At 33.9% G+C, this 14,197-nt stretch overlaps 3 protein-coding genes and 2 long non-coding RNA genes across 6 annotated transcripts in view; 2 read left to right on the top strand and 3 right to left on the bottom strand.

Moving 5' to 3' along the window:
- Positions 1–283: 283 nt before the first annotated feature.
- Positions 284–1,594, bottom strand: LOC135119053 (uncharacterized). The gene is made up of 2 exons (XR_010277951.1): positions 1,040–1,594; positions 284–337 (listed from the first exon to the last, which is right to left on the bottom strand). It is a non-coding gene; the product is annotated as an uncharacterized LOC135119053 (long non-coding RNA).
- Positions 1,595–1,954: 360 nt separating this feature from the next.
- LOC135119037 (uncharacterized) lies at positions 1,955–5,843 on the bottom strand. Its single transcript, XR_010277935.1, has 4 exons — positions 5,196–5,843; positions 3,566–3,762; positions 3,122–3,298; positions 1,955–2,163 (listed from the first exon to the last, which is right to left on the bottom strand). It is a non-coding gene; the product is annotated as an uncharacterized LOC135119037 (long non-coding RNA).
- Positions 5,844–5,905: 62 nt separating this feature from the next.
- LOC110381498 (zinc finger protein 58) lies at positions 5,906–10,733 on the top strand. The gene is made up of 9 exons (XM_064042411.1): positions 5,906–6,263; positions 6,407–6,526; positions 6,652–7,221; positions 7,458–7,660; positions 8,009–8,116; positions 8,823–9,056; positions 9,340–9,451; positions 9,762–9,866; positions 10,480–10,733. The coding sequence occupies exons 1-9, from the start codon at positions 6,132–6,134 to the stop codon at positions 10,627–10,629; spliced, it is 1,734 nt and encodes a 577-aa protein (XP_063898481.1). The 5' UTR covers positions 5,906–6,131; the 3' UTR covers positions 10,630–10,733.
- A 125-nt stretch (positions 10,734–10,858) lies between these two features.
- LOC110381495 (macro domain-containing protein PG1779) lies at positions 10,859–13,286 on the bottom strand. The gene is made up of 4 exons (XM_021341842.3): positions 12,893–13,286; positions 12,471–12,563; positions 12,095–12,170; positions 10,859–11,577 (listed from the first exon to the last, which is right to left on the bottom strand). Exons 1-4 carry the CDS (start codon positions 13,262–13,264, stop codon positions 11,261–11,263), a joined length of 858 nt encoding a protein of 285 aa, XP_021197517.3. The 5' UTR covers positions 13,265–13,286; the 3' UTR covers positions 10,859–11,260.
- A 577-nt stretch (positions 13,287–13,863) lies between these two features.
- LOC110381483 (neutral alpha-glucosidase AB) overlaps positions 13,864–14,197 on the top strand; it is a 66,227-nt gene continuing 65,893 nt past the window's right edge. For both annotated transcript variants that reach the window (XM_064042410.1, XM_064042409.1), the window contains exon 1: positions 13,864–14,067. The gene's annotated coding sequence lies outside the window, so the exon portion shown is untranslated. The remainder of the gene's footprint in view (positions 14,068–14,197) is intronic.

The following is a 14,197-nucleotide window of genomic DNA, read 5'->3' as shown; positions in this document are numbered from 1 at the left end:
TCTGGTTAAAAGGCTAGTAACTTTATATTTGATTTTTAAAACTCCCACATTTCTTTAAACGTTTTAATATTGTGGATCCAATTTTGAAGGGATGGCACTTTTTCATATCTTACTTCTTCTGTACCATCCCGTTTTTTTATAGTTTTAAAAGTCATTGAATCCAATATAGGAACTACCTCTGTCCATAATCTAAAATGAGGAGAATTATTCATTACACACCCCTTGAAAATTTTTGGATCACCTGTATATGAATGTCCATTGAAAGAATCAAATAGTTTGTCCATAATGAGTAGAAAATCAGCAGTTTCTTCGCACTCCGCCGGAAGAAGGTTGTGTTCTGAAACAATATATTAAATAAGTACTAGAATACAGTTCATATCAATCTTTTGCTATTGTGGACCGAAATTAAAGAAAAAGAAAGAAAATACATTTATTCGACCCAGATTAGGGGACACAATAAAAACAAAAATACAAAAATTTAATTAAAAAATTAAACGGTGTGCCTCACGGCTGTGTCGAAAAGGCACAAACTTACAAACTTTAAAGTGGCAGTAACGATTTACTGTGCGTCTTTATCAGTTGGTTCAGTAAATAGTTGTGGGTGTAAATATAATTAGTAAGAAACCAACATTAAACTATATTTTGTAGTTTCATAATGTCTCAAATTTTTATTTCAATATGATAATTTTAATTTATTATTTCATTTCAATTTATAATGTTATTCCAACAATATATCTTATGCATCTTAAATATTGACATAGCCAATTTTAGATAAATTATTAGATATGAATTGTATTTTTATTTTGAATTTTATCGAGAGAAATAGCATCTCAATTGTTTGTTTTAAATATTTTGAACTTATAAATGTAGCCAGGACATCTAATATTATTTTAAAGAAAAATAATGAACTTTCTAATTTGTCTGTGGAGAATGAAGATGGTTAAAAACATGTAAATTAAAATAAAAATCTAATTTAGTAAATTAATAGCAATTTTTTTAAATATAGAGAAAATAATGAGAACAATAAAAGCATACTTACTTGCTAAGAATCTCAATGCTGATGATACCCTTTGGCTGAAAACTTGTGCAGCATATTTCACTTTCATTTTGGAATTTTCTCTTTATTAACATGGTTTTCTGTTAATTTATTAACAAGCCTAATTTCATCATCCCCAACATCTAACTTCAACAGCATCTCCAAATGTTCCCACTTTGCATACTTTGTTTTCCCATCTTGTACAAATTTCAAATGTTTGGCGAGTAAATTATTTCTCATTCCCTTTAAAAGATGTGGAGGATCAAATAATGGGAAGACCTTTTGGTCTTCAAACTCGAAGGCTTGGGTCCTATATTCATTACCCTCTTGTAAATATTTGCGTTTTGTGTCTTCTTGAAGACTTTTATCACAGAAATATTTGTGGCTGATTGGTCACATATAGTGGCAATAACTATCAATCCAGTATTGGAGATTTCTTTTATTATTGTTTTGATCAGCTTCTTTAAATCGTCCTTTTCGTGGCACCTTGGCAAAATGAAAAGCATAAAGGTTGTTTCACTTTGCTTTTTATACCCTTGATCATAAAGACCAAGGCATGATCTGCGAGTTTTTGTTTGTCTGTGCCCAAAATCTTCAAAACCAGTTATCTGTTTTAGGGCAGGGTTGTAAAAACACCCGGAGCCAATGATACCTCATCAAACAGTAAATTGACCAACTTTTTTCTGCCGGCAATTTTGCTACTGTAGCTTTTAAATTTTAAATATATCAGGATTGAAGCCTGGTTTCAGTTCAAATTTACTCAACATTTTTTGTAGGCTGCGCTTTGATGGCAAGACAAACATTTTTCGCATGAGGTTGTAAGCTTTCTGACTCTGTTTGTAAATGGTCAATGCCATGATTTTTTCGTTAAATGTAAATCGCCTGCCTCGTGGTTTCTTTTCCATTTCATTTGGAGGAAGTAAATATTTTTATTGTTGCAGGCATTTTATTTAACTCTTTCAAAAATGATTTTGATGTGGAAATTTTCCTTGCAGAGAGTTTCTTGTTATTTTGTTCCTTATATTTCTTTTTCAGCTTCAATACTTTCTGTTTTAACTTTATTATCTCCTTCTCTTTGGAGGTGACGACTCGTTTTAAATATTGACAAGTCCCTCTTTTCCTAGAACCTGTAATTTAAATTATGTTACACCTCAGATCAAAGAAATAGTGTTACACAAAGTTTTAATAGAATTGTGATAAAAATATGTTACATAATATTGTTCTGTTATTATATTATGACCAGAGATTGGAATAGGTAGGCTTCGAGGAACAGATACAAAAAGTGGAGACTTCCCTACAACAGCAGATACAAGCTTGATAAATATTTTTTATGGGGATTTTATGGGTAAACAAAATGGATATAAAGAAGATCATTCAGACTCCATACATTTTGGGCCTTTTCTACCAACGAAAAAAAATGGTATGGATGGTTAGAACTAGCTATTTGGATGAATAATTATTATGACACATAAGTTGTAGGATTATATCAAGTTATTATTATTAATCCATTTAATTCAGGTTTACAAGTTCGGAGATTTGTTATTGTCTTACATTTATTGATTCCTGCAAGTGCGGAAATAATCCTACCTAAAATTATAAACGCGAAAGTTTGTAAGTTTGGATGATGTTTGTTACTCTTTCACGAAAAAACTACTGAACGGCTTTGGATGAAATTTGGTATGTAGATAGCTTATACCCTGGAATTAGACATAGGCTATTTTTTATTCCGGTATACGCGGGTGAAACCGCGGGACGCAGTTAGTATGAAATAATCCTATACTAGTACTAATATTATAAATGTTGTGAGGATGTTTGTTCCTCTTTCCCGCGAAAACTACTAAACGGATTTAGATGAAACTTTACAGTAATATAGCTTATAAAAAATGTAATAACACATAGGCTTCACTACATAGTATAAAACAAAGTCGCTTTCTCTGTCCTTATTTCCCTATGTACGCTTAAATGCCCACTCTCTCTCTGCAAGAAGTTTTATGACCCTACAGTGGAAACAAATTGGAATCCTGATGATGGAAAGAAAAACCTAATGTTACAAGTCAAAGGTCAATTGTCAATAAAAATATTTACCTTTAGGGCGTTCAGCTGTCTGTAATGCATTCTGTACATCACTATGATAGTGGGTAGAGCTGGATGGCTCAATGACAGCAAGTTTATCTTGCGAAATGTTTAATAAATTCGACATGTCTGCCTCGACATGTCCCGATGGACCTTCAAGAGTTTGACCAACTGGTAATGTAGATAAATCTGCAAAAGGATGAAATTATTTATAGTTACTGTATAATTATGTAGAATATAGAACAATATTCATTTAATTCTTAGAAGATAGCATGTTGCATCAATTATTTTGGTATATAATATTCATTTTATTTTCTTCTAATTAGGATTAGATTATTCAGTAGAAAATTTTATTTAATATTTGAGGAACAATTTTGTTATTACAGCGAAGGCAAAGAAATGTGGTTTTGTTTCTATTAAGATTTAAATAACATAAGACATCTAAATAGTAGGTACCTAGAGTTGGTATTGCATTTGGAGTAAGTCGGTGACTGGCTGAACGGTAACACTCTTCAAAATGTCTGTCGCAAAATCGAATTTGGTTATAAATGTAGATGTCGCCTTTCTCTTGTAAAGCTTTATCTAGTACTTTTTCCACGAGTTAAACTTTTCCAAATGTGGGTATTCAGGTTTAGGAAATCGGTGCAATGGGCCTGAAATCAAGAAGTTTTATACATGAACAACTCACTCTCATTAAAATACCGTAATAGATATCATCATCATATGTATAAAATTTTAGTAATGTACTGTGATACCATCCTTGAATATTAATCTAACACTAGAAATAATAGCTGAGGTCTAGCAGTACTAGAACAGGAACACCACAGTTGAAGTAAATAAAATCACAGTAGCATAGCATGGGGTGCCGAGGGGCCATGGCCCTGGGTGGCGCTACTCTAGGGGCCGGCACCGCCGCCTAGCTGCAGCATCAAGCCAAGTAGAAGCTGATAGCGTTGACAGTAGAGGCAAAGGCATTTTTTGCCGCCTTTACATTGTCAGTTCCTATTTATGCCACCCCATAATACAATTTTCTTGAGAAGAGTCACTATACATTAAAGGTTGTCTGTAAAAGATCGCTTTTAGCGATAAGACCACCATTGTTACACCCTTTTAGTTATTAAGTTTTAAATTGTAATTTGTTATGGTGTACATAGTGTGTATAGATACCACCACCACCACCATAACAAATACAACAAGATAGATAGATATCTATCTATACTTCTAGCCTACCTCCCAATAACTTCTTGTCTACTAAAAGAAGATCTAACCTATCAGGCAGGCAGGGTACTAAATTTTTCGACTCGCTCTTGAATTTTTACATCTGCTTGTTTTTCGTTTAATTTGACAATAAATGCTTAGTCCACACAAGGCTTTATGTTTTTTGAGCTTTAAAGGAAAATCTAACATATCCTAGTTTGCAAAAAATATTGTTGCATGCTGTATGAATCGACAAAGTTATACATAGATCATTAGTGTATGAATCAACAAAATCCTAGGTAGGATGCTAAAATTTTCACACTGCTGCACTACATATCAAAGAGAGCCAGTAACAATTTCTGAAAGTATTCCTTCCAGCACCCTAGTGAATCCCAAAATCATGGGCTGAGACCGCACCTGGTCATGAGTCGATATCAATAATAATTCTTTCTTGCCAAAACCATCTTTAGAATTTTATTAAATTGTAGTCATTTGAATTTAAATAAGTACCTAAATAAGGGGGCTCGCCCCTAAGACTACCCACTGACCGGCAGCTAAATATACCTGCCCGGCGGCGGAATCCCATGCTACGCCACTGTAAAATCATAGTTTTAAAACCTGATGAAGTTATTTGGTCAGAGGGTCGTCTAGAGCGGGCTTTGTCTTATACGTAGATTCCGAGTCTTTTGATTGGATATAAAAGTTAATGTGCAGTTTCAATTGTTTGTGTAGGGTCAGGACAGGAGTGTGTGTGGTAGTGCATCTTAGATTTTGATGACTCAAGGACTATGATGACCACAGATTGCACGGATGACAATAATGGATATTGTGCAGCCTATCAGCAAAAGATAAATTACGTGCATTATAAAGTTAAAAGTTTTGAACTTACCGTCATTGTCACAATCAAAGTAGCACTTATATCTTGACGTTGATGGCATTCCGCCCCTAAGACGATCCACTGGACGCATTTTCTAGTCCTAAATACGGTGCCGGGTCAATGTAAAAGCAGTCGATCGAGGTTCCAAAATACAAAGCCGGGTCAATGAAAATGCAGTAGATCACAGGTCCAAAATACGAAGCCAGGTCAATCACAGAAGCAGTCAGTATCAGAGTCCAGGAACACGCAACAATCGTAATAAAAAAACCAGAAAATAACACTCAGAATAAACCAACACGTTAGAAAACGGAAAACGGTTTAATTTAAAAGTATGGTCGACTGTCAATGTCAATCGTCAGTGTTTCAAGTGGTTTCAAGTAGTGTGATTATTGTGATTAACTAAGACGTCCTCATAGATAAAAAAGAATTAAAAATAAATCATAAAATTATTTAATTACAATATTTGTTAATATTTCTAATCACAAAACTTTTTTTAGATTTGTTATTAAATCGATGAAATATCGGTCTAAGGTGCAGTGACATCTAGTGACTAAAACGAAGTACAAATACCCAAGTTACGGGGCATCCGTCACTAGATGGCGCATTTCTAAAAAAAAACCTCAGAAAATTATTGTACTTCAGTTGCATCCCCATGGTCTTGTCTATGCGTTACGTCTTGTTTTGACAATAAATGTCACAAATAGAGAGGTGCTGGGTTGCTGGCACTGTTTACTAAATCGACTAAATGTATTAAGCTAGTTGCTGGTTACAACAGCTGTTACTTGTCCTACTGATATTGAAAGAAAGAAAATTGAAATTTCGGAACGCACTGTTGTGTCAATAGCCAAACGTCATACAACGCGAATCACGAATTTGTGTTTTTCGAAATCAAATACGCCTGCAAAACAAAAATAAATGTGTTGAACATTAAAAAAAACATCAATAATCATGGATGTCAAAGTAGAGTGTGAGCGTCTTTTATGGATATGCCATGGCTGTTTAAGCGCTGATAGAAACCTCGCGTGTGTGACTGGTCACAACAAAACATTGTTTATTGGACTCGGAGGAGATGTAACACATGTGCGTTTTTTTCAGTAGTTTTTCTAAGTTTCAGAGCCTGCATTAATACCTTCCACAAGCTTAATTCAACCAGTTTTATTTTACTTCCTTTTCTATAAAATATAGGTCCTATGTGCTCCTATATTAAATATTTGTTATTTCAGCAATTTAAAGACTTGCTGCTGTGTTGGGAATGTGTGGCGTTAATAAACAAACTGGGAGTCTTTCGATCTCGCATTAAGACTGCTCAATACAGGCTCTTACAGTTTGTAAAGACGTACGAGGTAAACATGTATTTTTTGTATACCCTGTAGATGCCACAATGACAGTACCTACAGTATTTTTCTTAGTGTTGAATATTATTATATTTCCCAGAAATTGTATTTAGTTAAGACAATTGCCCTTTCAGAGCGATCTCCCAAACACCTTGTCACATATAAAAATTACACAGAAACAACAATATGACTACGAGTACAAATATATTGATGAAGAGGAACAAAAACATATTATACTGGACCACAAAGATATATTACCTGATGAAAACGAAACCATTAATGCATATAAAGATGAAAATATTCCAGAAATAGATCCTGAAATAAAAATAGAATATAATGAAGACATAAAAGATGAAATTGACAATATATCTTACAATAACGATACAGATTATGAAGAATTTAAACAAGAACATGATTTAGACTGTACAATAGAGAATAAAAAACCTAAAAAAAGAATAAAGCAATCTCAAAGTATTAAAAAGTTATATGAAAAATATGCGACAGTCACAAAGAAAGAGGTTTTGTTCAATCGTAAAGAGCATTCCGAGGAGGTTTGTTTAAATGACGAGGCCATTGAGCAATTTTTAGACAAAGACAGAGCAAAACGTACTTTAGAATCATTTCCTTATAAATGTATGGAATGTAGTCTTGGATATGTAAGAGAATTGGATTATTTCAGACATCAAACCTTTCGTCATTTGAAGGTACATTATTTTTATATTTCTGCTTTTGGGATAATGTTGCTTCAGATGATGTTATCTACCATACGACATCACTAGCACGCTAGCGGTTATAAGAAATGGGCCTGTTTGAAATGAGGTGGAAAGATTCATTTTTTCTATGTACTCAATTTTAGTTCATTGCAAAGCAATACTTTATTGACTGCTGTATGGAAAGTATATATAATTATTATGTCTTTTAATAACAAAATTTATTACAGATAGAATACCCAACATCTTGCTTGGCATGCAAACAAAAAAATATAAATTCTCAGTCCAATCTTGAAGAACATTGGAGAGTCCATACACTCATGTTACGATGCAAGCTTTGTGGAGAAATTACTAGATTCCGAGGAATGAAGAAACATTTTAATATAGCGCACACAAAGGTTCACACTTGTAAGGAGTGCTCATTGGAATTTGGGTAAGTGAGAAATAATATTCAAGATACGCTTTTTCCAGTTAGACTGGAAGCCGACCCCAACATAGTTGGGAAAAAGGCTTGGAGGATGATTAGCTTTTTGCTTGAAGGCGCTAATCTCGGGAGGTACTGGTCCAGCATGAAGAAATATTGCAGTTTAAGATAGCCCATTTATCGAGGAATGCTTCCTCTACTTTTCATCAGGGTGCCGAAATTTTAATACATATATATATTTTCCATTCTAAAAGTTTATTTTTGTACCATCCCTGTCTTAAATGTTAATGTTACTTCATATTCGGATTCCCATTGAATTTTTCTTCTTTATTTACAATGCTATTTTTTGGCTTACAGATCTCTCCGAGTATTTAGCGAACACTACAAATCAATGCACATGATAGCTATTTGTGATCACTGCAATAAAAAGTTTACGAGTAGGCGTAAACTAGAAAGACATATCTTGTAAGTATTCATGTATTTATCATAAGCCTTTTATCGTCCCACTGCTGGGCACAAGCCTTCTCTCACACAGAGAAGGAATGAACATTAACCTGTTTATTTCAGTTCATTCATTAATCATTATTATCTCAATGTCAAAACTATCTTCCTAGCTGCACTAAAGCGAGATGTGATGGTGTGCTACAGAAAGTCACTTCTAATCAACTCGCTCTAGTTCACAGTAACAAATTGCGTGTTTTTTTTTATTTCCCTCAACAACCCTTGTGCTCAAACACATGCTAGTTGGTGACTTGCGCCGACGCGATGTTTTATTATTTATTTAAAGCCTTTTTATTTCCATTTCTTTACAATAGTATGTTAATTATTGTTTGTTTTAATTTTTGATTTAAAAAATGGACCCCATATGGGTATAGGCCTCCTCCATCTTCTTCCATTTTTCTCTATTGAGGGCAACAGTCTGCCAACTGGGCCCCGCAATCCCAGCTATGTCATCGGCCCATCGCTTTTTAGGTCTTCGAACTCTTCTTTTGCCTTTTGGACCATTCTAGTTTGTAGTCAGGAAGGACGCGATGCTTACACATTTTTTATTCATAACTTTCAACGAACAAGAAATGTGTAAGCATCGCGTGTTTTTTTTTTGTTCATGAACTCTCACTGAAAACTACAGATTTATTTAGTAAGCTGTTCTCACATATATTTTTTGTTACAGTAGGAACCACCAACCCCAGCAATGTACTATATGCAACCGGCAGTACCGTGCATACAAATTCTATAAGAGCCATTTAAGAGCTGAGCATCCGGAACTACTATCATCTTTGCAAGCTCTTGACTCTAATAAGGAAATGCGGTACTGTGTGGAATGCGATATACAGTTTCCAAGCATTTATAAGTATAAAAGACATTTGCAGGAGTCGGTTAAACATAAGCCTAAGAAGAAAGAACGGTGAGTGTACTTTTTCATGTATTATTTACTTTTGACAGGCATATAAGGTATTTATTATATGTATTAGAAGCAAGATGGAACTGTGTGCATGTTTTCAGTCGTCTAAACGACGTATAGAAATGTGATAGAATAACGTTGTTCAGTAAAATCGCTAGCTGTTTGATTGAACGGCTATTACAAACAGTTCTTTTCAACATAGAAATGATTTATCCCTTTATTACATAAAAGTGTTATTTAGTGCTGTTATATTTTGTTCAACTTACAAATTATTATTATTCTTCAGAATACCATGTCCGGACTGCGGTAAAATATTCACCCGTATGGTGTACAAGAACAATCATTACAGATTGGCGCATATGAAAGTGACGAAACATTACTGCGAGATTTGTAATAAGGTATGTCCTAAGTTTTTTATTTTCATTTTATTGTTTCAAAGGAACCTATTTGTTTAGTTGCTAGGTAAATAACGTCATTTTATTAACGAAGTTTGTAATTAATCATAAAAATTGGAATTTTTTATTGCGTATAGAAAAAGTTGGCGCCCAAGTGGGACCGAAGATCCACACAAACCAAATAATAGAGATAAATGGAAATGATATGTTCAATTATAAATTATTAATCTTTAGTAATATGCTCCTAATTATCGTATGTTTTTTTTCATGCTATTTCTTATCAATTCGTATATTTTAAATGTACTTGTTTCAGTATTTCTCAAACGGTTACGGCTTGCGAAAACATATAAAAGGGGTACACGAAAAGATACCATTGCCTAAAAATAAAATCTGCGATCTATGTGGGAGAGGATTTAGTGTAAGTACATAATTATTGTTATTACTGACTTATTAGCCGTTTCCTGCGGTTCCACCCGTGTCCTGTGTAAATTTCTTCCTTTGTCTGGAAAAGGTAGCCTATTATGTAATTCTGATATATAAGCTACTAGCTTTTGCCCGCAACTTCGTTCGCGTGGAATAGTGACTACCAGCAGATTTTTGATTTGACCAATAGATGGCGCTATATGTCCGGAATAATTTTATTTTTATTTTTTTGTAATAAAAACTATCCTATGTCCTTTCTCAAGTTTCAAACTATGTCTGTACCAAATTTCACACAAATCGGTTCAGTAGTTTAGGCGTGAAGAAAAGACAGACAGACAGACAGAGTTACTTTCGCATTTATAATATTAGTTTGGATAAACTGTGAAGTTTCATCGAAAACTATCCATTCGTTTTTTGCATGAAAGGGGAACATACATAATATGGTGATATATTTGGTAAATTATCCCATACATTGTTTTTTAGAATCATACATTTTTGAGGGATTCGTCCCAAACACATCCATATTCCATTTTTACTCAAGTAATCATCCATAATCAAATCTAAGAATGACGATTACCTATATACATTTTTACAAATGTTTATTTCAGGCGAACAGAATATTGGCAAATCACCGTCGTACCCACACTGGTGAAAGGCCGTACAAGTGCGAGTTTTGTCCCGCCACCTTCGCTCAGCAAACGGCTTTGAAGACACATCAGAAAACACAACACAAACACAGCATTTTATTGGCCAATTAAAATGTCAGGTTTATGCTTTTTACATCATGGCCCAGCTAGTCAGTTAATTTGTAAATATGTACCTGTGCAGTAGCTTGTAATTAGTTCAATATTATTATGTAAATAAAAAGAAATAAATATGATTATGTTTAAATATTTTCTTCTTTAGTACCCTGAACCGGAGAAAGTTATAGGTATTTAGCAGTTCGTTTTTTTGCTATTTAGTGGAGAGGCTGGAAATTAAAACAGATTATTTTATCAGAAGTTTATTACAAATAACTTGGTAAAAATTGCAATACAACATCACAAGTAACAATTTTTGCCCAAATATCACGTGATTTGGTATTTCATACAAAAGCCTTACAGGGAAATAAAAAAAAACAACTTCAGACTTTCAGTCAACCTTATGAATTAAAGGTTTTTGAACAGTGATTATCTTCAAAGCATTTTTCAGGAAATTTGTCACAGTGTAGATTTGAGCGTGCGTGACGATATTGGAAGAAGTTACTTTGTCCCTTTTCCCCAAAACTAGTGCCAATTTTAGTTTTACTAACAAATGACTTCAAACACACGTTCTATGTGATTACTAACTGATTCCTAGCATACATATTATCTTTTAATATACTACACTGTGACAAAACAACATTGACATTTACATATTCTCAGCATAGTTATGGTCAACAACTGGAAAATACAATTGCATCAAAGTCTCATATATTTGGACATCAATTGGCATGAATAAACAAAAGATAATCCGGTCCATCCCATCATTCTTCTCTAAGAATTGACGAGCCTCAGCTAAAGCAATGTGGGCAGCTAAACGGTTAGGGAAACCGTAGATTCCAGTGGAAATACAAGGGAATGCTATAGAGTCAATCTTGTGAGACGCGTGGAACGTGAGGGAATTTTTATAGCATCGGCGTAGCATTTCGGCTGAACCATCTTGTGGGCCCACTGTGTGGATTACATCTGTAAAAAATAAAAATATAGAAAACTTAATTAGGCAAGAGTTTAAAATCAATGGGAAAACCTATTTAGAGCTGGCTAAGGAAAATATGCATATTATTTAAAAACAAGGTTATCCTTGTCCACTACACTAGTACAAGGGTTATCATTATTTTTGTAATATGAGATAACAAATTACATAATTAAATTAAAAACACCCAGATGGCAACAGAAAATAAAGGGTAATTAGCTTCTACCAACAGTTCCATCTGCTTCTTCTTGAAGGATTACTTCCTGCACAGAGATAAAAAGTAGCCAATTTATTATTGTGCCATTATGTTATTCTGAACTTGACCAGGAAGATCTCCAGTATAGAGCCAAGTGGAAGAAGAAGATATGGAAAGCGGACCCCGTCACAAGACGGGATAAACGCTAAGAAGAAGAAGAAGAAGAATTATGTTATTCTGATGTAGCTATATTACTGCATTTTTATAATGATAATGTATTAATGGGTTTATATTTAAAATAGTCTTTTACTCACATTTAGCTGGTAAATTATATCCACCAGATATCTTGGCCTCCCCAGTTGGGCAACCACCAAGTGTATTGCATTCCTCCTGCAAAATAATAACATGATGGTTAAAGTTATGGTAGGTATATCAGTTCAAATCGATTTTGTTTTATAGCATTTTCTCAGCATAGTAACTCCCCCAGTTACTATGCTGACTCTGGTTGTCTACTTTCTTCTTCAAATATCAAAACTTTTTATTAAACTCTTGATTTGAGGACTATAAACTAAAAAGCCAAGCTGAAAAATTTTAGAATAACAACTTATATTTCTGGAGTATTTTCCTCATACATATTTTTTTTTCTTCTAAAAAATATCAGAATATTAAAGTCGTAGGTATACACTTTACCTGTAGATATGAGCCAGCTGCACGGTGGATGGCGCCATCAACTCCACCACCAGCTCTCAGCATTGAGTTAGCTGCGTTCACAATAGCACCCACCTGATGACAAATAAAATATTATTTATTTTATGTGACATTACTTTTAGCAACTGTAACACTCTGACAAATTAGTAATAATAATTACAGAAGATGACATCTCAGATAGTTTTTATGGACTTGCTAAGATTCTGCAATTTTAAGAAATAAACCTATGTATATATAAAAAACATTAAGTTTTGTATGTATGATTTTTGTTACTTTTTCACACAGAAAATATAGAATGGATTTTGATGGCATCTTGTAATCCATGTGCCGGAAATACTAACTTCGGGGTGCGGATAAAATCGCGGTTGGAAGCAAAATAAATATATGTTTACAACTTAACCAACCTCTAGCTGTGTGATATCGCCTTTAAAAATAGATACTTTTTGGGACAAAGCTTTATTCTGGGAGCTGTCTATTTTAATCTTGCTGAACTCTGTTAAATCATCCTGGATAGGCTTCAGGTCCACAATACTTTTGTTCCTTATTGTGTAGTTATGCCAAGGGTCAACCATATCTAGAGTTACGACTGTCTTATTCTTGTACATTCCTGCTTTCTTGCGCTCCTCGGGAGTAAGGTTGAGTACCTTCTCTTTCTCAATTTTCCACTTCGGTTGAGCCATTTTTGTTAACGAGCAGTATTGCGATTTATTAACTCCGGTATTTTTGCAAATGAATTGAATTTTGCCAATAACTTTTTGCAAAGCCGGTGACAGCATTTTTTAGAGATGTGCTTATAACGTTGTCATTTTTGACATTGATTTTAGTCGATTGTGTACTGGAGATATTCAGATATCATAGACCTGGCAGAAGACTAGGCAGTCGTTCAGGTAATATCGAGATAAAATCTATAAAATACAAAAAAAAAATACGTCGTGATGGCATTCAGTATTCTAAATCGCTACGCTTTTGTTTGTACTAAGTCGAGTCAAGCCCCACTAACTTTGGCAAGATGTGGAACAGCTCTAAAGATCGATGCACTTTGACCTTGAGGGTTACAACTTTTCGAAGTTTACCGTAAATTAGGGTAGCAAATGGGAATATAAAGTCAAACATCTAATTGTTTTGAATATACATAGATTTTCATTTTCATGCAACAAACAAGAAGTAGGTGGATTGAATTATTTCAATAGTACTGTTAGCATGTGTTACAAACATTTTTTATTTTGTTAATTTTTTACTCCTGTCCTCTTACTTCATACTTCCCAAAAAAGGGTAGTAAGTACGTATAAATTATGTATAAGCTATATACGTGATCTAGGCTTGTGAAGTTATAAGTTTAAGAAGTTGGTCGTCGTTATTTTTGCATTAAATGAGGAGAACTTTACATTGTAGTAGGCAACATTGTTGCCAAGAGCCCGTCAAACGGGAAATCTCCACGTAACGAACGCGTGCGTGTATTTCCGTAGTTTTTCAATTCTCTACATAATTACAATATTATATTTGTTGCTATGATAATATAGGAGAACAACCATACAACTGTACTTCAATATATAGGCGTTAGTTACATAAATTCGACCAGGTAAGTAATCAAGTTTTGGAGTTGCTTTGACACCGGTCTTTGTTAGGCCGTGTTAAACCTTTAATAATATTCAGTATATTTCGCATTTTCTCAGTGTTATTGATGATTTTGTGGTATATTTAAGTAAAAA

Source organism: Helicoverpa armigera, chromosome 28, assembly GCF_030705265.1.
Source record: "Helicoverpa armigera isolate CAAS_96S chromosome 28, ASM3070526v1, whole genome shotgun sequence".
NCBI classification, from domain to species: Eukaryota; Metazoa; Arthropoda; class Insecta; order Lepidoptera; family Noctuidae; genus Helicoverpa; species Helicoverpa armigera.
Note: the sequence above shows the minus strand (reverse complement) of the source record. Positions and strands in the feature narration are given on the sequence as shown.